Here is a 26,117-nt window from a genome sequence, read left to right on the forward strand (position 1 = left end):
TAAGTACGGCACGACCAATAAATGGTCAGTTAGTTGATCAAACAAACTTAGCAAAGTGGCCATTTTTCACATGCAGAATTGTTTGTGTTGACGAAATTTCACTCTTGGTCCTTTGAAGTTTGCTGCAGTGGTGTGTCTTATTGATAGTTCTGCTAACACAGTGGCTTTACCAACACAGAATATGGGTCTGCAAAGGTACACATTTTATAGGAATGCCCGAGGATTGATCAAAGGGTAGGGAGAGGGCTGTATGTAACTGCCAAGGTGAATAGTGGTTAATTTAGTTGCTAATCCATGACAGAGGGTAAGACAACAGAACAGAAGGGTAACTGAATCAAGGAGTTTGATAAAAGGTAAGAGGGGGGTCTGACAGACAGTAGCACATAATGAAAGAGAAAAGAATTGTGGATAACCATGGGAAATGGAGTGACATGATGGTAAGTATCTGTAGCAAAAGAAGTATCTGTGGTATCTGGTATTTTCTTCATCACTTGCATGTCTGAAATGCCTGAAATTTGGACGGAGGCCATTTAGCATCTCAGAATACTTTATTATGGTGGGCTGCTGATTGATAAAACCCTCTCATTACTCTGTTTGCCAACATGAACTGCCTGTATAGCCTGAGTCACTGCCTCCTCGGGCCACTACCATATTAAACAGTAAGAGACGGTGCCTCCAGGTATTGTAGCTACTTTACAATGCATAATGTATGTAGTATCCAACAGGCAGATACCAACTATAAAACAGCTTGGATCAGATTAGCAGAGGTTTTTTTTTACAATATACCATGAATGGTAAAGTCTTGCAGGTGTCAAAAAAAACATTTAACTGCAGCAACACTATGAAGAACATGAAATATGATGGAGAGTTGGAGAATAGTCATTAAATTGCTTTTGAGGCAACGCTGTCTGTTTCAGAAGCCCAACACAAACTATCATCTTGCTGATTTGAATCAGAGTATTCAAAGGAACTGATTACATACAAGATTGAATGAAAACACAGTAAAACATGTCTGAGAGACATTTTTCTTTTTATTTCCAATTAAGTACAGAAGTTATCAAAACAAAGTAATCAATGCTCAGTATTATTCACAATAAAAAGATAGAAACAAAAGTCTAAAAACCAACTCGAAGTACACAGATTAAGGCATCAACATCTCCTTTTCCAGTTTCTCCTCCAGTGAACCTCAAAGAGAGTGATACAAAAATAAATCAAAAGAATTCAAGTTCTCCTATAGAAAGTTCTCTGTAAGAAAACAATCAGGTAACGAGAATATAAACAGGTAACTGAGACCGACAACCACCACGACACAATAAAACTACGAATACAAAACCCACAGATCCAATACAGCAAAGGTAGAGATCGTAATGGTTAGACAGGCGCTGACCGCGGATAGTGTTTTATTTTTTGAAGTGCCTCCTGTGTGTTTTAACTGAGTAGATTGAGGAAAGCTTCTTAAGAAAGGCAGATTCTGCTGGACATCATGATATGTTACTCCGTTTTCCTACACAAAATGTGGCAAGAGAGGATTTCTGACAGGCTGATTCTGGACTTTGGGAGTAACTTCATACCTCGACTTAAATATTACACAAAATGTGCTGATTTGATTTTTTTTTTTTTTTATAATACACTGACTGTATGTAAAGATAGATGAAGTGACAGCTCAGATAAGAAGCCAAAATACCCCTATTCCCCCTGGTGGCTGGTTGCAGTATCGCTCCTGCCCCTTCCATACGAACAAGTTAAGAGAAGAAATTTTTGGGAGATTTCTGTAACATCAGAGATGGTGATTGTGTTACACATTTCCAACTCCTACCCCCAAAAGGCCAATCATCTGCTTTTAACAGCCCAAACCAGGAAACCTCCAGCCAGTCATGTTGTTGCACAGTGCTTTTTTTTTTTTTTAAATCAGATTAGACTGGTGGTTTTTACAGTTATGACCCTCTGTCTATTCATTTAGAAGACAGGAGTTTGGTCTCATTAGCCATAACTAACAGCACCAGAATGGCAACGCTTGCCTGTGAGGACTGTGGTGTCATGGATCTTTACATACAGTCTGTGGTATAAGGATGCAGGAGTCAGATGTGGCTCATTGGGGCTGATCGACTGTTGCTCCCCAATTAGCCAGCTATGATGCAAATAGGTATTTATTTATCACACAATGCAAACCAAATGTCCCTTAAACTAGCTGTGTCCAGATCGTTTGCTGCTCTGCCTTGCTTTCCAAGGCCCCAATGCAAAACACACTATAAAATATTAGTTTGATATTTTGTGAAGTCCACTTACTTGCATTTGAGAATCAGATGAGACGATCAATGCCACTCTAATGTCTGTGCGATGATGGAGCCAGGGGGCATTTAGCTTAGCTTAGTATAGCAAAGACTGATTTGATTTTCACTTGTGGCGTTTTGTTTTAATTTGATTATTTTGTTTGTTTTTCATTTATGATTTTCATGTTTTTAATTCATGACTAGCCTACCAACGCTAATGAGGATTAAGCGGTGTAGGATGGAAGGATGGAATTTTTATTAACTTGTGGCGTGTTTTTCATTTTTATCTCTTTATTTAGTGTATTGCCTATTTTGTTTGTGACTTTTTTGTTTATTTTTTGGACAGAGGCTGGCTAGCTGCTTCTATCCTCCTGCTCTCAGTCTTTATGCTAACCTAAGCTAATTGACTCCTAACTCCAGCTCCACACTTAAACACTAGAGTGGCACCAATCGTTTCATTCAGCTCTTTTAAGGAAACAAAATAAATGTCTTCCCAAGAATTTCAAACCGAACCTTTACATTTCAACTGGCTGTACAGAGGCATATTTTTATCTACATTTTGCTGCATTCCTTCCCATCATCACGGTGGTGTTAAAACAACACAGACAAAAACCACAAGTCACAAAAAGTGTATTTCAAACATGATACTTGAGGTAATCATTATAATAACACTCAGGAGGGTATTTGAAAAGCTGGTTTAAATTTCAGCATTGGATCTTCTACTGTTTTTCACTAGCATGAGAACAGAAGCCTCACTTTTAACACTGAGACAAAAGAGCAGACTTTGCATGACTTGCACTGAACACTGTATGTGTGCACTCTCCTGTCATCCAGGCAGTTGGTAGCTTTTGCAATGGCACATTTGTGGTATTCTCTCCCACTGCACGTCTACTCTAAACACTTGTTGTGCTGGCATATTAAATTATCACTTAGAGTACGACTACTCTGGACAGCAAACAGTCACTGTAACGGTGAAGTGGTTCACCAGACTGGAAGATGTTGAATAGATGTGTGAGTTTTAGATTAGTACACGTCTAATACAAAAGGAGCGTTTGAAATACACTGGATTGAAACAACACATTGAACTAATTCAACACCCAATTGAAAGCAAAAATTGTACTGTATACTGCATGTTGCTATTCACAAACAGATAGTAATTGTATACGGACTGTGACAATACTATAGGCTACATAACTGTGCTGGTTTGGACCTGGGCTACAACTAGAGAATGAGTTGTTCAGGGCACTTAATGAATGTAAAAAAGTTGAGGGAAGACCTGCAATGACCGAAGCTACGGGGAAGAATCACTGAGAAATACTCTTTCTGAGGGTAGATATCATGGATTTAACCTACATATTCATTAGAAAAAACAGTCAGGACCATTTTTGGTCCAGGGCAGGCATGACGCCCACGGATCAGAACCCTGACCCATTTTAGTCCATCAGTTTTGACATAGAAAATCCAGGCTGGCAGATAGGAATGCTAGAACTGATCCCCATTAAATAAGAAAACAAGAGCAGCAGGGTTAGAAGTTTTGCAACACTGATCATTAGATTAATAAAAAATGGCAGTCATCATTATGAAGTGCAATCAAAAAGTTCTGAGACTGTGCCTCTAACATTCAAAATCCATTTATTTCAAGTTACTTTACTGGTGCAGTAATAGGCTGCTCCCAGTGCTCCTGCAGCACTTGTAAACATGTCAAGGACAATCTGTGATACGCTCTCCATCTCCTAAACTGTATTCATACAGCATGATGCTGAATTTCATTTTGGGGAACAGGAAGAATTTGCAGGGAGCCTGATCTGGACAGTCGGGCAGGTGGAGAACATCTATGGTGATGCTGTGGCCACAAAACACATTTGGACTTAATGCACTGTGACTGACAACATGGTGCATCTGGCACCACATCACAGTTCAGGTTATTTGCACCGAATGTTCCCCTTCAGACCTCTAAAGATGTTACAGTAGAACTCTGACAGTCCAACCATGACAGATGAATTTACAGCGATCATGCTCCTGGTGCTCCTGACCTGATGCTCCATCCTTGGTCTGGAGTTTGCAGCTCTTCTATTGTCCAGTGACCTGGAGTCAGCCACAGTCTCAGAACTTTTTGCTTTCACCTTGCACAGCTGCTGCCCCGACCAACAAACTAATTTTCAAGACTTACCTGATGACATCAGGAGGCAGTTCAAACTTTATTAAATGAGAATAATTTTAAATAATCTATGTATTAGAAGTCATCATTTGATCTATTTCTAATAAATCCCATCACTTCAAGATTTGCATACTAGTGCAGAGATCTGAAACATTTTCCAACTTGTGCAGCAGCAATAAAAATAGGTTTCATGTCTTCATAAGTTTCACTGGAATGGTCTGAAGTTTGATTAAAAATAATTTAGGGCTTGAAACTCATACAGGAAACATGATATGAAGGTAAATATCATCTAAACTGGATGTTTCTAAACTTTTAGGCTGCTTTACAGCTCATCAATGTGTATGAGGGTGAGTCTGTCATTGTTTCATTGATGTGTTTTGAACTGTAGTTATCAGTTTTCTCAACACCTAAACCACGTTTAGCCTCCATCCACTGCTAGTAGCATGTGACTGAACATTACGCTCAGTGATTGGTTGGTTCGTAGCAATGTACACAAGCCTGTACATTTGCCTTTGTATCAAAGAACCAGATATTCTGGGATACAGTTTCTCCTTTTTCTCTGTGTTGCCTTGAGCACTGCCAAGAGGGCTTGCTACAAATTTGGATTTAGCACTGAAATCAGTTGTGTGATCGAGACCGAGTTACTTTGGTATTTGTTGCAAATTACTGTTCAATTCTTAATGAGTATAGAATTTGCACCAACATCACAGACACTGTACCCTTCTTATCTTAAAGAATACAGGTCTTCACCGCTTTACTGCTGTTTTAGAGGCTCAAGGGTTCAACAGATACAATAAACTGAATGTGAAGATACTGGTATCAGTCCGACCCTGCAGAGCTGCAGTGTCATGCTTTACCTCCCTCAGTGTACCTGGCTGCTACCTCAGGCTTAGTGTGTGTTGAGGGTGTTTTCAGCTCTGTGGCGACGTCTTGCGGCTCTCTCTCAGGATGCCGTCCAGGCCGTTGAGCTGGCGGAGGAAGCCTCGGTTGGGGATGACGCCACGGTGGTCTTTCACCGTCTTAATGGCCTCCACCAGCGTAAGGTTTTGTCTGATCATCAAGTAGGCCAGCACCAGCGTGGCTGAGCGGCTCACGCCCACAGTGCAGTGGACAAGCACCTTACCTGCACACACACGACAACAGGAGGTTGAATCTGAGTTGGACCACATGTTTTCCAGATGTTATAGGTTAGATTTTTGTCTGACTGGGTGCCCCAGCAGTTCAACTTCTTGAGTGATCGACCCGTGAACAGGGGCTATAGTCTCCGACGCAGTGGCCATGGTTTGAGTCTACAGATCCTTTCCACATTTTCTGTCTCTCTCTCCACTGTCCTCTATAAAGGCAAAAAATAACTTAAAAATAGATATACATTTAATTGACAAAGTCACAGCTTTGCTTTTCAATTTGTATCTCTAACATATCTTTGTGGTCATATTTTTTTCTCTTTGTTAGTTAATTTTTAGCCATTTCCGTCCCTGTGTAGTAAAACTGAGTCTCTTAATGGTTGTTTTGAGTCTCTTTGTAGTCATTCTGAATGACTTTATTGCTGTTTTGAGTTTCTTGGTGGTAATTTTTTGTCTCTTTGAGGCTGTTTTGAGTCAATTTTTTGGTTGTTTTTCATTATTGTGTGACCGTTTTGAGTCTGTGGCTGTTCTGAGCCTTTTTGGTTGAATCTGGTTCACTTTTTGGTTAATTTGAGTCTCTGCAGTGATTTTGAGTCTCTGTGGTTGTTGTGCATCTCTGTGTTGTTCTGTATTGCTTCATTTTTGTTTTAAGTCTGTTTATGATTGTTTTGCATCACTTTGTGATCATTTAGACTCTTTGAGTAACATTTTGGAGGTCTGTGCCCAGTACGCTCTGTTAAACACACATACACTACCATTCAAAAGTTTGGGATCACTTGGAAATGTCCTTTTTTTGAAAGAAAAGCAGGTTTTGTTGTCAATAAAGATAACATTAAATGAATCAGAAATCCGGTCTAGACATTGTTAATGTGGCAAAAGACTATTCTAGCTGGAAATGGCTGATTTATAATGGAATATCTACAGAGGGGTACAGAGGAACATTTCCAGCAACCATCACTCCTGTGTGCTAATGCTACATTGTGTTAGCTAATGGTGTTGAAAGGCTGATTAATGATTTGAAAAACCTTGTTCAAATATGTTAGCACATGAATAAAAGTGAGTTTTCATGGAAAACATGAAATTGCCTGTGTGACCCCAAACTTTTGAATGGTCATGTCCATTCTGAGACTTACCTCCACTTGTGAGGGCTTTGTGGATAAACTCAGCAGCAGGATAGAAGTTGACACTCATGTCAAATGTTGGGGAGTCATGGGCTTCGATGCCGTGGTAGGTGATGTTCATGCCGGCGTAATACTCGGCTCCTCCGCGCCACTTGCTCTGTGCACAGTTGAGGATGTGTGTGATGCCAAGTTTGGCAAGCTCACGGCGATCTGATGCAATGTCTCTTCAGAGAGGGGAAGGTTTACAGTCAGTCAGTCAAACTGTTCTTCATGTCTCCACGTGACAAAAATAACGTAGAGTAATGGAGTGAAGAGAAATGTGGAAAACAAAATTAAATATAACCACAGATAGAGAATCACTATGGAAAAAATGGTTGGTTAGGGTGTGTGTGTGTGTGTGTGTGTGTGTGTGTGTGTGTGTGTGTGTGTGTGTGTGTGTGTGTGTGTGTGTGTGTGTGTGTGTGTGTGTGTGTGTGTGCGCGTGGCGGAGGGTGGGAGGTGGTTGCTCATATGTCACACAAAAGAAAACAAGACACTAGTGTCATGTCTGCTCAAGAAATTTCCACAGAAGTCCACTGTCCAAGGGTTTATAAATCAATTAAAATAAAAGCTAGGTCCACATTTAGAGAAGTTTCCTCCCCAGCAAAAAACACAAAACAGGACAGAAGAGTGAGTCATGTCTATATTGTTTCCTCAGTGGGGAGCCGTCTGCATCTGGGGCTTTGGCAGGGCCTAGGCCTTATGGCCCTGGAGCTAGCTGGCCTGTTGGGCCTGCTGGGGGGCCTGCTGCTGCCCCGGGTGCGGGCGGCTCTCAAAGATGGTGTTTCCTCTTTCTGGTGCTTCTGCTCTCAGCCAACAGACACTATTATTTCTATTATAAAAGTGTGTGTGTGTGTGTGTGTGTGTGTGTGTGTGTGTGTGTGTGTGTGTGTGTGTGTGTGTGTGTGTGTGTGTGTGTGTGTGTGTGTGTGTGTGGCTGTGTGACTGTCTGTGTGTGTATGTCTGTGTGTTCATAGGAAGTATGTTGTGGGGCAGGATTTGGGAGGGATGTGGGGCATTGTCTTTTTATTGTTTTTTATTGTTTGTTTTTAACTTGTTAAGCACTTTGTGTTACTTTTTGTATGAAAAGTGCTATAGAAATAAACTTTGATTGATTGATTGATTGATATATCCATGAGAACAAAGTAGCACAGCCTGTTCGAAAGTCTTATTGGATATTTACCATATATTATGAATCCCCCCCCCCCCCGCCCCCCCGCCCATGACCCTAATGAGGATAAAGCAGGGTAAAGACAATGGAAGCTAATGGAAGCATGTTCATGTAAATAGCTGATGCAAAATTCTGAGTACTGGATTTTACCCTGCAGCTTTTTTTTTATTATTGTCTTCCAATGTTTAATGTTTTAATGTCTGTTTGCCATCAATGTTTTTAATGGTTTGGATCCACTCTACATCTCAGAGCTATTGATTTCTTATTCTGCACCTCAGCCAGTCAGAGCAGAGAATTGGCTGGGGGTAATAATGCCACAGTCCATGCTCAAACTAAGTGGTTTTAACCCCTACATTGTAGAATAAGGTCACTGTCAAAACAGCTGAGTCAGAGTCTCAGTTTAAAAATGTAAATGTTACATACAGACTGACATTTGTATGATACTTTATTATGTCACTCACCTGTAATGTTTAATTGGTGCTTTTTTGTCTAGGGTCTTTCTGTATAAAATCAACCAAATCTGAAAATAGTTCCCACCTGACCCACTCAGAATTTGTACAGTAACTTTAGTATATTTAAAGAAGTCATAGAAAGTTTTACCTTCATATTGTAAATGTTTTCAGAGTGCCAAGTACGTACGGGTGGAAATTTCATACTTTTAAATTTTTACTCCTCCACGGATTGCGGCGGAGTTGTGTGACGATTGGCAGTGGTTTGTGCATCTGTTTATCTGTCTGTTCACAACATTACTCAAAAACGGACCAACGAATTTGGATAAAATTTTCAAAAAAAGGTCTGAAATGACACAAGGACCAAGTGATTAGATTTTGTCAGTGATGCAGCTTATAGTCTGGATCCACAGATTTGTTAAAGATTTCTGTATCATTGTGAGATAGCACACAGCATCACTGTAATTATGTGCTCTCGGAGTGTTTTTCTTGTTATTGTTTCATCATTTTGAACCCTCAGCTACTGAACACACCCGATGGTTTGACCCCTTGAAAGTTTACCCAAAATGCAGCTCTTTTTTTAAGTTTTCTCCAGTCAGGTATCAGAGAACAGATAACACATCCAGAGTAGCAATACATGTTTTATGAATCTATGCCACAAACTGATGCAGCTTTTTTTGTTGGATCTATGATAGGTATATCCCATAATATGAATGCTCAAAGTTGGTTATAAGAAAATGGTGCTTCACAAAACTACTGATTTTCACTCTGGGTTTGGTTGCAGTTTTAGTGGAAAATTCATGTGTCTGTCTGCTGTACTTTTGAAGCAATGCTGAAAAATGCTGGAAAAATTAAGGCAATTTAAGAGACCATCTCTATGCATTTTAAGGACCTGTAACTCTGAAAATACTCATAGTATGAAGGTAAACTGTTGCAGGTCTTCAGTAAATATACTGAAGTTACTGCACATATAAACCCAGCTGACTCTGAGGAGATCAAGTGGAGGTATTTATGGATTTTCCCTTGAATGACCCACAGTGTCTTTTGTGATGCGTTATTTCCAGCACTTTATTTTTTGTAAAGCACCTCCTAGCCCAGTTTTGTTCAGACATAAAGTTTATTATCAACATTATTATGATGTAAACTCACTGGTCTCCGATGTAGAGCCTCGGCCACACTTCGTCCGCATGGTTGCAGGCCGTCTTGCCGGTGTACAGCAGCCTCTCCAGCTCCGACACGCTCAAGATCGGGGAGGCGCGTTCCGAATCTTTTCGGTTCGGAGACCTGGAGCTGCTCCGGGACCGAGAGAACCTGGACATGAACGCCATCTAGTCTGGGAAAACAGACGGGAACATGACTCTCATAAACCACTGGAGCAAAACACACACATGAGGTTAGAATACAATACAATAAAATTTGATTTGTGTGTTCTAATTACAGCATTTACTTTGGAATATTAGATTTTATTTACGTGAGAAATATTAACCTGTAGCTTTAACTGTGACTCGAACGGCATTTGCCTCAACATCTCCCCATGTATATAGTATAAATATATATGTATATTTAATGTACCTGTGTTGGGGTTTCTTCCGTGGATCAGTGTTTGTGCAGGGTGCTCTGCTCTGCGGCCATGTTGCCTCATGTATCAGCTGTGGAGGACGGAGGGATGAGGAGCCAGATGCTGCTGATGCTGCTGCTCAGCATCCAGCCGACATGTTCACCTACTGCAGCCGCATCTCCATCCTCTCAACAAGTCCTCCTCCAGCCGCAGCTCGACTCTGCTCCCGTTTCAGAGACACATCCGGGGGGATGCTGTTCTCTCCCGGACCACAAACGGCTCCTCCGCTTCTTCTGAGGGGGATGTTCCAGTGTGTTCTGCTCCAGCGATGGAGCTTATTTGTATATTTATTGTTAATGGAGGTCTGCAGTTGAGTCTTTGCGGTGTTTGACTCCATCTGCAGGTCAGATGGAGGAAGTGCATTCAGAAAATTTTCAAAAATCTATCAGATGAAATGAAGCAGCCGAGAGCATATTCAAGCCTCCTATGATAAGGTGAAAAAAAATGGACTAGCTTTTATATTTAGTATGAAACAGAACTAGAATTTATTCATCTCCCCCACTATCAAGACATTAAGACAGCAAATAAAATGAATATTTGATTTCTGTAGGTTTCAGACACTGTGACTATTTAATCTGTGTATTTCCCCCCCAGAATCGCTGGTTTGACCACAGCTGGGTTTTTTGTTTTTGTTTTTTAACAGTCCATCTACCTGCCTATCGTTAAAACATATTTACCCCCTTGGAAATTTTGCCTTTTCATTGCCTTTATACATTGAGCCACTGTCAATTTCATTTATTAAAATAGTAAATCCCATCTCCAATCTTTACCCCTGGGCAAACGAGATAAAGTCTTTATTCCATTTGAAAAACTCATCATTTATTTTTCATAATAGGTTATTATGTGACATTCAGGAGATGAGGAGTAATATGTTTCTAAGGTTTAGAGAAAAATGGTCTGTTGATATTTGGTATAAACCAAAGTTACGAACTTATTGTCTTGTAAAAGATAGGTACAGTGTGGAACCTTATGTTAAGTATAATTTAAGTAAAAGACAGAGATCCCTGTGTGCTCAGCTATGCTCAGGAACATCAGGTTTCATGAAGGAAAGATTTTGTTTGCTGTGTAATTTTGGTGAAGTTGAGAATCAGGTTCATTTTGTGTTTTACTGTCCTGTGTATGAAAATGTAAGGGAGGTGTTTTTCAGTAAGATGTACTCTGTTTATTTTGATTTCTTTCGGTTGGATGACCATGAAAAACTTTATGTTTTAGAATAGGAATCTTTTTCATGGCAGAACAGGCCTGGGATAAAAGGCAACATATTTTGTTTAGATTGAGCAGCAGAATATTGTGTTGTTTTGGAAGTATTGTTGCAATGCTGGTATATCGGTGTCTGGTAAACCCATGAGGGTTGGGCACACTTCTCTGCATGCCACGAAAATAAAGAAATCAATCAATCAAACAGTCTTTCAATCTATCCACAAAATGTCAGTTGTTTCTGTTTGAGTCTCTTTAAACAAGTTGCAATGGTATCTATCTATCTATCTATCTATCTATCTATCTATCTATCTATCTATCTATCTATCTATCTATCTATCTGGTGTAGGTTTTTGTTCAGAGCCGTGAAGGCAACATGACGTCAGAAGAACGCGACGCACATGTGAGTGCTGTGAGGAGGAAACATGGCCGCGGAGAGGCTACAGTTTCATGAAATGGGCTTAGACGACCGTCTGTTAAAGGTAACAACTCGTTTCACAATGGCACTACTGTTAAACAAACTGTTGGAAAATTTTGAAGCTTCAGCTGAAGAATAAAATCCAACGAGCAGTTCGGAAACTAAAAGCAGGAGTTAGCTGTTAGCTGTGCTAACTTGTCTCGTGTTATGGTGTGTACTTTTTTACTGCAGTTTACATGAAGCAGAACGCTTGAACTTATCTTGTTTTCTCAAATATAGTATATTTAAGGCTTCCTGTTTGAAAAGATCTACTTTTGAACCGTACCAGGGGACAGACAGACTGTTTTACGGTGACATGATACTCCATGTTTAAAGCAGAGTCAGCTTCTGACCAAGTATGTGGACACATGCAGGAGCTTCACTGTGTTGTTTACTTAGCTCACAAAACACACAAGGTTTGATTTGTTTAATGCATTTAAGTAAATCAAATCACAAGTGCGTTTTTTCTACCTCACAAGTAGTTGTATTTTTTAAGGCATCAACTAGCAAATTTTTTTCAGTACCTACTTGGGGTCACAGGTCCCTGGTGTTACAAAATCCCTGATTTGGACCCTACCGTGCTGAATGACTGTATGCCAAAATCTAAACTACGGCAGTGTTTAATCACAAGGGCGCATTAAAAAAGGACAATGGTATTTAAGCACTAAAAGCTTTTGTTTTACTTTATATTAAATTCAAATATATGTCGTTGTTGTTGTTGTTTTTGTTTTTTTACAAAAAAAAATGCATCAACTGAAATAATTTAGCAATCAGGACCAGTGTTGAAATGTGTAACATAAGTAACATTTGAAATCAGTCACATTTAACAGAAGTGGTTTTGTTTCCTGGCATTCAAAATCCTCACAATACAGCGAGAGCAGACATTTACAAACTTAATTTCATTGTCAGAGTGAGGAACAACAATATTATGGACATGTTTGCAACAGATCACATTATGAGATGAAGTTGTTTTGCTTACTGAGAAAACTAGCTCATCTTTTCTCCAAAATGTATCGCAAGGCCGAATCCCAGCGACCGCAGGCCAACAGCACTGGAAGTAAAGCTACAGTTTGGGTACATCACTCTGATTGTTCTCTGATTCAACTTCAGCACTAGGGAATATCATCATTATGAAGTGTTCAGTTTATTATTCAGTCAGCATCGGGGTCGGTGACTTTTGTAGGCCCCCGTGGAGAACCACTGCTGGAGACAAATTGCATTTCTTACTCTGCTTCAGTCATTTAAAAACCTAAGTTAATTTGCAGATTTAGTTTAACAATACAGAATAGAATTAAATGCATTTTAATGTAATTTGGATCTCTGAACTGGATTCACAGTCTGCATATAGAAAGTTTTTTCATCATTTTTACCAGATCCACCAGTGAAGTGATGAACACCATAATAACTCGAGTTATTTGCTACTTTAAGTATGTTTTGATGCCGATGAATACTTTTGTACTGTTACTTTAATGTAAATGCAGGACTTTCATTTGACACAGAGGATTTCTGCACTGCAGTATTGGTACTTTTACTTCAGTACAAGATCTGAGCACTTTGTCTACCACTGTTAGGTAGTTATTAGTGGTTAATTAATGCAGCTGTTCTCATTTTTTCTGACTAATACTGCAATTTTTGTTTACAATATAGATTTTTACAGCCATGCTTCACTGTGTAATAAATCAAAAATGTGATGGAGCACTGACACTTGAGACACCTTCAAAGCTGACTTACACAAGGAGGAATGAGTGTCTTTTGTAAAACAAATGACATGACAGTTTAAACCCTGGGTCAGAACCGCTGCATAATGTCCATACTAAGCTGCTGCCATTGTAATGTGCTAAGTAGATTTTTCAACACGAGCTGTTACACTTCAGCTAGCAGATGATTCTGATTGCTGATCCTATTCAGGTTAAATGGACGTTTATTTAACATCTGTCTGTACAGTTTGAACAAAATATCTGACCCGTTTTCTTCTTCAGCCACATTCTGCTCTGTCTGATCACTTCCTGTTTTTATCTTCACTCAGGCGGTTGCAGATCTGGGTTGGTCCCAGCCCACTCTGATTCAAGAGAAGGCCATCCCTCTGGCTCTGGAGGGGAAGGATCTTCTGGCTCGAGCCCGGACTGGATCTGGGAAGACAGCAGCGTATGCTGTCCCTGTTATACAACGCATCCTGACATCCAAACAGGTGAGAAGAGACAGAAATGAGTCGTGGGTTTCAGTAGATTGGGGGTTGATGCATTACTGCCTTAGCATGGCTGCAGGATATAATGACACCTTCCACATGACTTGCTGATTATTTTCTCCGTTTTGTCTTTAAAATGTCAGAAAACTTTCATGTTTTGCCCAAAACCTCAAGGCACCCAGTTTACTCATTATGTGAATCATCACTGGTCGGTTCTTTAGCACTGCTTTTTGTTCTCCTGATCAGTTATGTTTATTATCTTCAGAGCGTTCGTGAGCAGGACGTCAGAGCTCTGATCCTGGTACCGTCCAAAGAGTTGGGTCAGCAGGTCCAGACCATGATAAGACAGTTGACCTTCTTCTGCTCGAGGGACGTCCGTGTCGCTGACATCTCTGGCAAAGCTGATCTGTCAGCACAAAGGTCAGTGTGTTTCTTTACCTCAGTAATTGCAGATAAAAGAACTCTGCAAATGTTTCAGGGACTATAAGTATGAAATTTGATAAACAGTTTTTAATTATAGGTCAACGTCATGCCATTTGCAGTAGAGAGAAAAAAACTAAATCAGATCTGTATGAGAAAAATCTGAATACCTCATTAAATCTGGCTGCTATCCTGTTGAAGTGGTAATTTTGTGCAGTGATGCCCCAGTCCCAGGACTCCTGCAATGTTTGTAATACTCCCTGAAAGTTCTTTTCTGTGAACATGTTGAGTATTATCTGTGATGAATGTTGAATCTCTTAAATTGTGTCAAAATGACAACCCGTCTGACTATGTTGAACTTGCTGTGTAGTACAGCCCTGTGGTAAACTGTGGTATGCAGTGGTCAAGATACTAGACAGGTTGGTTCTTCTGTAGACTCAGTCAGTCTCTTTGTATAATCCAAACTGACTTTGTGATGTTCAGATCAGGATTGTTTGAGCTTTACTGTTAGATAGAAGAAGAAGCTTTATCTGTATTTTCCTTTTCTTACCATGACGAAGTTCCTCCCAAAAATTCAAAATGACAATAATGCAAAAATAAAACAACAAAGCAGCAGTAAAACAATAGTCAGAAATGAAAAAGAATAATGATTTAAAATCTACACAGATTTGAAAGATTTTTTTAATAGTGAATGTGAAAAGATGAAATTTAATATGAAAATCAGGAATAGATTTAGCAGATAAGCCGGCAGTCTTTTGGGGACCCAGAGTGCTAAAAGGTGTGATGGCTCTTCATCATCAGTCAGGCTCATACAGGGTTCCTTACTCTAAGTAGTAGCACGTTCATGCAAGGCCTTAAAAGTCAATTAAAAGTCTTTGAGAGAGACCAGTATTGGACGTGATTTTCCTTGCAGCAGCATTTCTAAGAAAGTTGCAGGTGATTGTTCTTCTAATACTTGAAGATGGTTCTTTATATCTCTGGCTGGATGTTTGTTCTGCTGCAAAATAAACCTATGAGTCCAATAGTGTTGATAAGACTCTAAACACCTACATTGCCTTAAAATGTTGCACAGTCCTGTACATTTTTAATATTCTTAGATCACCAGATCGTAGATGTGCAGTTAATAGTTCATTGTCATGTACTGGTTTGTGTGTGTTTGGTGGACAGGCCCATCTTAATGGAGAAGCCTGACGTGGTGGTGGGGACACCTTCCCGTGTGCTCGCCCACCTCAACGCCCAGAATCTGGTCCTGCACTCTTCCCTGGAGATGCTGGTGGTGGACGAGGCAGACCTGCTCTTCTCTTTTGGCTTTGAGGCCGACTTGAAGAACTTGTTGTGGTGAGAGCGTACAGATTTTTATCAGAACTTATTCACTTCCTCCATGCAGCTGTTTGTTTGAGTTATAAAGAATTTCACCTGGAAGATCATTGTTGCTCTGCCAAAGAACACGGCGGAGTTATGTGACAATCGGCGTTGGTTTGTCTGTCTGTCCGTCTGTGAGCAGGGTCATTCCATATCATTTCAACCAGTGGTCCCCACCTAACCCTCTCAGATTTTGCTAAGTTTTTACATACATTTAATACATTATATATGATGGGAAAATCCAAAATTTGAATGCTTTATTGTCATTAGTTTCAAAGTTATGGCCATTTGAAGTAGGTAGGGGGTACCCTAAAATTGCGGCCAAAATTAAGACTTTAAATTTTCGACCATTTTCAGACTTCTATAACTTCTGAACAACAAAAGATAGAGATCTGAAATTTTCAGAATCATTTCACAGTGACCTATAGTCCTCAGAAATGTGAAAATGTGTGAAAAGTTTTACTTTATATTTATAATTGCATGTTACAGAGAATGCCAAAGTTGCGATTTTATCCATCACGAACGTCTAAACTGCTACATTTGGCCACCCATTACACAAAAACTAATCAGCATATCCAGTAGAAATTTTTTGTGGTATAATTCAGCCCGATCTCACGAGGATTCGTGAAACTGTCACGTAAGTTTTAGTTTCGGTTTCATGCGCACCAACACGATTTTGTCATGTTTTTCGTGCCGCTCACCACGAAATGCGCACCAGTGTATTTTAAACGGCGGACTTTTCGTGCCACTCAGAACGTATTTCAAAAGAATGTGTATATTATATTTTTAATGTAAAACCGTGGCGAATCCAACGCTATATTTTGCATGACATCGTTCCTAAACATAACCATAACCATAACCTAACCATAAGCCGGTGGTACACTTACCAATTTGCATAGGAATTTCAAGAATGTCCGGCGGCCGGCGGCCGCAAACGCGATCACGCAAGCAGTATACGCCGATGGACAGCTTAGATCATCATGAATCCGCCGGTATAAACCACTTTCAGATGTGATTACCACAGCGAAAAACATTTCGTGGTGAGCAGCACGAAAAACATGACGAAATCGTGTTGGTGCGCACGAAACCGAAACTAAAACTTACGTGACAGTTTCACGAATCCCCGTGAGACCGGATTGTATAATTTGGCTATCTAAGGATTGGACAGGTATAAAATGAAAGTGCTTTGGCATGTAATGCATGAAATATGAACAGCTAAAAATCAAAAATATCTGTCCGACCTTCGGATTCAAAGGTCAATATTAAACATAAAAGGGTTTATAGAAGCAACTTGTGCTTGGTGTCAAAATTTAGGGAAATTCCTGTAATTTCACATGTTGTCTTATATTTTTTGATACCACCTATCCCACATGCTGATATTGACCTTTGAATCCGAAGGTAGGACAGATATTTTTGATTTTTAGCTGTTCAGATCCCGGTCCACCAGTCAGTGACCAGTAGTGGTCTAGTATGTAGTGGATTAAATGGAGCCGCGATTCAGAGAATTTTGCCTCGAGGCATTTTAATAACGTGTTACTCCATTAACTCGAGGAATCGTTTCAGCCCTACGTTAGTAAATGTGACTGATTGTCAAATAAAGGAGTGTTTCATTAATGCGTGCAAAATATTTGTGGTGTTTTAACAGCCATTTACCGAAGATCTACCAGTCTTTCCTGATGTCGGCTACTCTCTCTGAGGATGTCCAGGCCCTAAAGGAGCTGCTGCTGCACAACCCTGTAAAGTCATTTTCACGCTCACAGTCTCATAGAGGTTTTCTCTGTTATGTTCATATGCTTCATGGTCTTTGTTTAAAGGTGACATTAACCATGTAGTGTGGTTCTCTACTAGTTCCAGGTATTTTGGTGAGACGTGAATGTAAAAATGAAGTACGAGTCAACTTTTTTTTTAACTTCAATTTTATACATCTGGGTTAACACGGAGAAAAAAAGTGGTAAAAGGAGATGAGTTTGTATTAAGAATACTAAGTATGGGGTGCCTGGTTAGCTCAAGGGGTTAAGTGGGCGTGGCCTTTACTGCATGTCTCCCCCCCACTCTTCTCCCTCTTTCTATCCAAAAACGGCCCAGAAAATACTAAAGATGAGCAGTTTGAAAGTAGTGGTGGCAGAAAACATGCCCACAGCTGTTGAAATGTATAGAAATCATTGAATAATATGATGAAAGAGGTAAATGAAATGGCTAAAATATGTTGTTAATGTGGCGCATTTGTCATTAATTGAAAAACATAACATATATTTGAGCGTGTATTCATAACTTCTCTCTGTCTGTGAAATGAACAGTACAGTAGAGGTGCCTGACGTCTGCAGTAACAGAAGTTGTGCAGCCGTGTTTGGTTTTGTCCTCACATCTGGATCTGTGCGTCCTCAGGTGGTGCTGAAGCTGCAGGGCTCCCAGCTCCCCGACAGCAGCCAGCTGCAGCAGTACAGCATCAAATGTGAGGAGGAGGACAAGTTCCTGCTGATCTACACGCTGCTGAAGCTGCAGCTGGTTCAGGGAAAGACGTTGGTGTTCGTGGGAGCCGTGGATCGATGCTACAGACTCAAACTGTTCCTGGAACAGTTCGGGATCCCTGCCTGCGTCCTCAACTCCGAGCTCCCCGTCCAGTCCAGGTGAGAGAAACATAGTGGACTGCACAGAGGTGTCTTAATTTTAGTAAACGACACAGTTTTGCTGCTGTACTGTCTTCGTGTCTGTGTTCACTCTCTCTCTCCTGCAGGTGTCACATCATCACCCAGTTCAACCAGGGTTTCTACGACTACATCATCGCCACGGATGAGCAGAGTTTGGCCGACCCCGCTGCTGCTGCACAGACGACGGCAGGCAAAGAGAAGAAGAAGAAGAACACAGAGAAAGGAGGAAAGTAAGTCACATTAGTAATGTTTAACACTCAGCAGCTGCACCTTCAGATTCTGACAAATAAAGAACATCAGGACTTATCTGCTGGAAATACAAGGAACAATTGGTTAAATTTGTGGGGGTGTTTCTGAGTCCCATCAATTCCCACCTCCCGCTACATATTTAGGCCACACAATTGGGTATCCGTACATAACGTACACATGCCTGTGCTCGTCGTAAGGTCATTTTGTTTGTGGGTAAATCTATATTAAATGGCCACATTCTATGTTGCCATGATTTCTGATCATCAGTAACTAATAAAGAAATGCAGCATTAATTAAGAAAATGCTGCATTTCTGACAATGCCATACAGGAGGATGAACAGTCTTGGCAGAGTACTGTGCCCTCTGAGTGCTTTTTCAGTTCGCAATGGAGCACAAGGCATAAAAATTCTTTTGGTCCTATCAAACACTTTCCACAGTGATCATGAGAATTAATTTACTACTAAAGTCACTCACTTCAGCACATTAGACTACTGTTAAGGCAATTTTCCACTAGAAAAATCCCACTATCCCAGCAGATGAATGTATTTGGTCAGGGTTACATTAAACTGGTCATCATGATCTAATGCAGTGATAATTTCCAAAGAAATGACACAAAACTACATTAGAAGTCTCCTCCAAACCACACGTACATCAGGCTGTCTAGCAGTACTTTTGTTTCATGGTACAACTTGTCCTACCTACTAAACAAAAATAAGTTTCTCATAATTTCTATGACCAAACATTACATGGTATGAAGTATTCTATGTTTGTTTTGTGTTGTGAGATGCAGCTACAGTTGGTTCAGAAAATATCACTAGTGAATATCTACATTACTAACTTTGTTTTTTGTCAATGTGTGCTCAAAGATGGGACTTTTCAGAGACGGCTTGATCTGCTTATCAAATATTGTGAATCAATGTCATGATGAAAGAGTGAAAATTTCAGTCATTTGTCTTCAGCAGGCTCTGAGATACTGACGTTGAAAAGATCAAACTGAATGTCATTTTAAAGCTCACAACTGTTTTAAGAAACAGTTTCTCACTTAGTAAAAAGAGTCTGCAGACAAGAAATGTCACTTTCTTACCTTTTGTGTTGTCTGTAGAGGCACCAGTTTGTACAACTCTGGCTTTAACTGTTTCTGTGAACATACATGCATCTGTTTATTAGCGGGTGATTGTAGTTCTGCCAGCAGATCTTAGATGACATCATCAGACTTAACTTGTTAACTACATTTTTATTTCCAAATGGCCTTTTTAAAGGGCTAAGGATAAGGAGTATGGAGTGTCCAGAGGTGTGGACTTCCAGAATGTCTCCAACGTCATCAACTTTGACTTCCCTGCAACTGTAGAATCCTACATTCATCGAGTTGGAAGGTAAGTGTGGCACTGAAGAGTGATTTAATCTTTGATAGTGATCAAACCCTGACAGTCACTTTGTCTGAATTTGTAGAACAGCGAGAGCAGACAATCCTGGCACCGCTCTGTCTTTCATCTCCCACACAGAGCTGGATCTGCTGTCGGAGGTGGAGGAGGCGCTCACAGGAGGTAACGATGGTTCCTTTTATTGGCTTTGATTGGCTCTGATCTTTGAAGTCGGATTGGGACATGCCTAGATATTTACAACAATGTGTTTGCTTCTGTTAGATAATGCTGAGTCAGTCCTGAAACCTTATGAGTTTAAGATGGAAGAGATTGAAGGCTTCAGGTACAGGTGCAGGGTGAGTATCCTCCTCAAATTAAAATCAGAACTTATTTTTTCAGTTCAGGTATTATTTCAGTTCTCTAGTTCTACACAAGAAAAGGTATTAACACATATTGCCTTAAAATGGGTTCGAGTTAATTTTTCTGTTTCACGTGTTTGTGTGTAGGATGCGATGCGTTCAGTGACGAAGCAGGCAGTGAGAGAAGCACGACTGAAGGAGATCAAACAGGAGCTGCTTAACTCGGAGAAACTGAAGGTGAGAGGTGTTCTTAAAAGATGGTGTTTGGGGCGCCCAGATAGCTCAGCCGACTGAGTGGCCGACCCATAAACAGGGCTATTAGTTCAAATCCATTTACTGCATGTCACTCCCCCACTCTTCTACCCATATTTCCTGTCTCTCTCTCTCCACTGTCCTATATAGTAAAGACAAAAAGGACAAAAACATAACTTAAAAAAAAAAATTGTGTTTGCACGTCTTATGATTGGATGTTTTTGCGGTCACTCACTCAGACGTATTTTGACGACAACCCCAGAGATCTGCAGCTGCTCCGACACGACAAAGACCTCCATCCTGCTGTGGTCAAACCTCACCTGAAGAACATACCGGAGTATCTCGGTGAGACGCAAACACGCAGTCATCAAAACTATCACTTTAGTAAAAGTTTTACTGCAGTATAGAAAGTTAGTTACAAGTAAAACCATGCATTTAATTTGTCCCTAAAGTTAAAGTGCATACAGAGGGGTTTCAGTGAGGGTCCAACAACATTTTTTTTTTGTCTCTCAGGAAGTTGATCTAGCAATATGTACATAGATTTGTTCACACAGCTTGAACAAAGCCAGGGCTGAGCTTCTCACTAAAGATGTCCGTTATTTTTACTACTGTCCTGCAGTTCCTGAGACACTGAAAAGCGTGGTCCATCCACTGTCAAGCAGGAGGAAGAAGAGGAGGGAAAAATCCAATCCAATAGGAATCAGCAAGACCAGTTTCAAGGTGAGACTCTGTTCAGACTGAGAATGACAGCTAACCATGGAACACTTCAGTGCTCTCTGATGTGGAGCTATAGAACAGTCTAGTGGTGTCAAATCAAGTCGGATAAACCGTTACACTGATTTTTTTTTTTTTTTTTTTGCATTACAAGAAGCTCAAGCAAGGTGGTGCATGACTATAGCTTCACTTTATGAACACTGACAAAGTTACAATTCTCTTAACTTTGATGGAAAATGAAAGGTTCTCCATTTGCTTGTGACCCAAAAATTAATGATACAATAGAACTATATAGATTTTCTGTATACTATAGAACGAGAGCTGCAAAAAGAGGTATTAATTTGGGTCAAGTGTAAATAAATGTCTCTTGGAATAAATTAAATGATATCAGACATTTTGAGGTGTTGCTGTGGTAGTTATTTTCTAACTTGGTATTTCAAAAAGTTAAATATTCCAGAAAGTGAATTAGTAATGTAACTTATAATTAATTGCAGCCTGTGTATCTACTAATCCACTGTCAAATTTTGTTTTTCCAAGTCTGTAAAATTCATTTAATGTGTTTCCCTAAATATTATGGGTTCCTTCTCCTCTTACGTACTTTTTATGAAATTCAGTCTGTTTCAGTGCATTTTATTGCAAGTTTAAAGTGCATATTAAAGCAAAAAAAAAAAACAGGAAAAGTGAATGTTTGACAATAATGTGACCTCAAATATATTTCTTCTCTGGTAGAAGAACATCAGGGGGAAGAACCCACTGAAGAGTTTCCGTTACACTGGAGGCAAAAACAGAAAAGACAAAGCAGGCAAGTCGTAGAAGTAGAGTCATGGAGGGCGCCTGAACCAGTCCTGGATGTTCCACCTGTGCAGACGCTCACCTGGTCGGGTAGTGAGACAGATACAGACTGTACGGAGCTGATGAAGCTGAAAGGACCACGACAAAATGGACTTAAGAAAATGCACATTCAAAAATTCTATACCCATTATCGTGAGTTTGTGTTATCTCATTTTTAAACATCTGTTATGCTAAACTGAAAATGTTTATTAAAATAAAATGTTTCCTTTAACACTGAGTGTTTGTGCTGTAGTTTTGTTTGGTCAAATATAGAAAGCTGCTGTGATTTTCAGCTGCTACAATCTTTACCACTGAAGAACAAAGTTGTGTGTACGCTCATAATTGTGTCATTTCTGTGATGTGTGATTGCATTTGCAGAGTATGACTTAACCCGTTAGCAGTGCTAGCATGAGTAGTTTTCTTTCCATGCAGATATCTGTGCTGAATGTGGTTGGACGTTGCTCTGGTTGTGTGGTAATGTGCCATTTGATCCTATATACAACCTTGTTTTCATTTTCTAGGACAAAATATTGCCAAACCACACTGTTATCTACCATACATTCTTCCTTGTAGGATTACAACATCCGGGCAGTGAGGGGAGAGGCCATGGCTAAAGGTGGTTGACTGTGTGACATCTTAGATGCAGCAGCTTACAATTGCTGTATAGTAATACACTATTATTAATAATTACAACGACTAGTGCTTCTGGTAGGGATGTCCTGATCTATTCTCAAAAATTGGTATCAGGACTGATCAAGGCATTTTTTAACTGGTTGGTCTCACCACAAGCTTAAAGCCTGCTTCTTCATTTAAGTCACATGTAAAGGGAGACAGCGCAATTATTATTCTTCATCAGCTGTGATGTGTGGTTTGGAAACCAGCATAAAAGGTGCATTACTACCACCTGCTGTACTGGGTATGGAAGGAGAGCACAATATAGGGCAGCTAAAATGTCTTTAGTATGGAAATATTTTAAACTGGAAAAGCACTCCAACAGCTGCGTGCCACCAGTTACTCCCAGAGAAGGAAACTGAGACTTTAGAATTACAAATTAACCTCAGCATATTTTTGGACTGTGAGAGGAAGCTGGAGTACAAAGAGAAAACCCATGCATGCACAGGGAGAACATGCAAACTCCATGTCAGGGTTGGGGTTTGGATGAACGATTTTTAAGAATGGCTTCTCAGGAAATATTCTGGGGGAAGGATTTGTCCTTGGGGTCTTTGTCATCGGACAAGGAGAGCAGAGAATACTTTTGGAGCTCAGAGAGATTAATTTTAGAATCAAAGTCAACATCAACACTCAAGAGGTCATCCAAGCTGTCAGGAGAACACCACAGGAGGTGCAGCTTTTAGAGAAGAAATCATTTCTATTTCCCCTGCTAGATCAGAATATATGCTACAGAAAGTCTAGAAGCATGTTTGATTCGCTCTACAGAGAAAGATTTAATGCCAGTTTGAAGAGGGGATATCTGTCTAGGATGGCCGGGATGCGAACTGGGGATCTTCTAGGCAGGGGTGGATCCAGATTAATTTTAGTGGGGGGGTACAACAGATATTTTGTGGGGGCCACCGAAAAGTTGTAAGAAAAAATGAAAGCTGCTACCGACCTCTCACTTTTAAAAAGTGTTTTTCATGTTGTTGTTTTTTGGCTCTTTAACCCAATAGGAAAGCTGTATATGAGCTTTTCATTTTGAACTGTTAACGGTCAAATTATTATGGACTTGTTTCTTTGTTCATGTGAATTAAAACATCATTAGCTGCAGCATCTGCCTGTTATTTAAAACTGGTAAGCTCAATGACAGTATCCTGAGGGCAATTAAGTGACAAATATTGTGCAAGAACAGCACTATATACAACCCTGTGGATTTCCACTTCTTAGAATTTTTACTGACAATTATCACATCTAAAATAAGAAATAATATTCTGTACTTTTAGCAACTGGTTCTCAGCTGTAAACCAGAAAAATCATAGGGTTCTGTATACTAATCACTCTAAATCAAAATTAGTACTACCCAATACACAGTGAACAACAACAATCTGTAGCCTTGATCTGTGGTAAAATAATCTGAAATGTTCTGTGCAGTAATGTCAATTTTAAAATACAGTAAGTAGCACTATATACATTTAACAATAAACCTGAGAACAATAATAAACAGTAACAATACTCCATATTCTTAAGTCATTTAATAGTGCACAGCTCAGCAAACATTATAGTGTTCTGCATAGAAGTCACAAAAAGCTGCTCTCAGTAATCTGAGGAGGTGGGGTCTGGCACCGTGAACTTCCTAGAGCACCTCCTCTTTTTGCATTCTTCATATGGGATGGAAATAAAGTAGTTGGTTTAACACGTCCATCAAAGGCCTGTATGTTTGAAGCAGGAAGCCCTCCACAATGAGGATGTGAGTCTCCTCCTCCTCCTTGTGGTCAGACTTCGGGACCATCACTGTGTCCAGGGTGTCTCAAACTTCACTGGGTTCTCCAGCAATGCGTAGATCATACTCATCATGGCGTGCATGTCCAGAGCAGTGATGACATTGTTCTGCTTAAAGCCATCTTCACCAACTTCAATTTGATTTTGGGGCTTGAAGAAGTCATTCTGATGGACTACGCAGCAGTTGGGCAGGTTCTTGATCAGGCGGTTGGTGAGGGTGGTTTTCCCTCCATTGGTTAGACCGCCGATGCCGATGATGTACTACATGTTCTCGGATTGGTCAAAGCTCAGAAAAAGGGTCAAAAACGTCAAGAACAACCGGGTCGGGACTGATGGGACGTGGAAGAAAGCTGAAAAAGAGAAGGTTGCAGCAGGAAACGTCAACTACTTGAGTCCTCCATGGCACTGAGTTTAGTGAGTAAGATAAGAGCAGAAAGGGAGCTGCCACTCGGATGCGGTTCTTCCACCCAGAGAGGACCTCTTTCTGCTGTCGCTGCTACACATACCGCCCCAGATGAAGTTTTAGGTGGAATATTCCTTTTAACCAGCCCCTCAGGTCTCTTTGAGGATTTTGGATGGAATACTCGGTTAAACCAACATTTTTGGTGCATGTTTAGGGATTTTTGGTGGAATGTTCCTTTAAGGTGGATGTGTGAGGACCTTGTAGGTGGAATACTTCCTGAAACCAACCTTTGAGGTCAACATTCAAAGATTTAAGGTGGAATATTCCTTTAAACCGACCTAAATTTCATGTTTTGATCATTATCAAGTGAGTAACCTCAATCCAAATTCCTCATAATGACATGAGATTTATGCTGCTGTTATTTGTTTAGTCCAGACTAAATGACAGAAATCCACAACTGTAATTTTATTTCAGGACTCGGTTATTAAAAGTCAAAACAATCCATGTGACTCTAAAAACTCAACAGCTTTACAAACTCTAAGATTAAACTCTCCACAAGGATCCAAAATACTGTAAGCTGGACTTCTACATGAGAGCTTTAATTATTCTTCATCTACTTCCTAAAAAGTCTGGTCAATAAAAAAGACAGAAAGTAATATTTTCAACTGAATTAAAGACAGACTTTGTGATTTTTCTGCTCACATGCTATGTTGTTGTAAACATACTCTTTCAAATAAATAGTCTCCTAATCCTCTGGAAACCAGTTTTTGTTCTGTTTTTATGTCACTCCTATGTGACCATAGACAGCCGGGTTGTAATGTTTTTTGAGCCACACACCACGCTATGATGTTTTTACAGCGATGGTTCTACTATGAAACCAGTTTGACATGTTCAGGCGTTCTATGAGTGAAAACTCAGAGATTTCAGGTATCAGAAGGTGGTTTTCAACTTTGTTAATTTTCTGCTTCAACTTTAAACTAAATTTACTTCACTAAGCCAGCCCTCTCGACTTCCAGTAAGCTGTGGTCCTATTGGCTGTCCAGGTGGCTGCTTGGTGTTATCAGTGTCACTACCTGTCACTACCCGATCCGTCCTGGAAACCTGATTTGTACTGCGCATGTGCAGAAAGTACGTCACTTCTGCTACTAGCCATCTTTGCGACAGCTCAGCAATTCTTTGCCTCAGCCCCTAGCGACTTGCGACAGCTTCGACTCTTTTTTTTTTAAATTTAACACAAAGAGGTTATACAGGGTGTTAACTTAGAATGATCATAGAAAATAACACAAAATGGTGACA

The 26,117-nt window shown here is 40.1% G+C and overlaps 2 protein-coding genes across 2 annotated transcripts; one reads left to right on the top strand and one right to left on the bottom strand.

The window, feature by feature from the left end:
- Positions 1–1,013: 1,013 nt before the first annotated feature.
- LOC110961420 (dual specificity protein phosphatase 26) lies at positions 1,014–10,299 on the bottom strand. Its single transcript, XM_022209032.2, has 4 exons — positions 9,905–10,299; positions 9,482–9,665; positions 6,686–6,897; positions 1,014–5,551 (listed from the first exon to the last, which is right to left on the bottom strand). Exons 2-4 carry the CDS (start codon positions 9,658–9,660, stop codon positions 5,340–5,342), a joined length of 603 nt encoding a protein of 200 aa, XP_022064724.1. The 5' UTR covers positions 9,661–9,665; positions 9,905–10,299; the 3' UTR covers positions 1,014–5,339.
- Positions 10,300–11,496: 1,197 nt separating this feature from the next.
- ddx56 (DEAD (Asp-Glu-Ala-Asp) box helicase 56) lies at positions 11,497–22,223 on the top strand. The gene is made up of 14 exons (XM_022209033.2): positions 11,497–11,629; positions 13,631–13,792; positions 14,055–14,209; positions 15,377–15,547; positions 17,217–17,307; positions 17,957–18,198; positions 18,306–18,449; positions 19,728–19,841; positions 19,918–20,012; positions 20,112–20,185; positions 20,336–20,425; positions 20,680–20,785; positions 21,060–21,160; positions 21,884–22,223. The coding sequence occupies exons 1-14, from the start codon at positions 11,573–11,575 to the stop codon at positions 21,965–21,967; spliced, it is 1,686 nt and encodes a 561-aa protein (XP_022064725.2). The 5' UTR covers positions 11,497–11,572; the 3' UTR covers positions 21,968–22,223.
- The last annotated feature ends 3,894 nt before the right edge of the window (positions 22,224–26,117 follow it).

Source organism: Acanthochromis polyacanthus, chromosome 18, assembly GCF_021347895.1.
Source record: "Acanthochromis polyacanthus isolate Apoly-LR-REF ecotype Palm Island chromosome 18, KAUST_Apoly_ChrSc, whole genome shotgun sequence".
In the NCBI taxonomy this organism is placed as follows: Eukaryota; Metazoa; Chordata; class Actinopteri; family Pomacentridae; genus Acanthochromis; species Acanthochromis polyacanthus.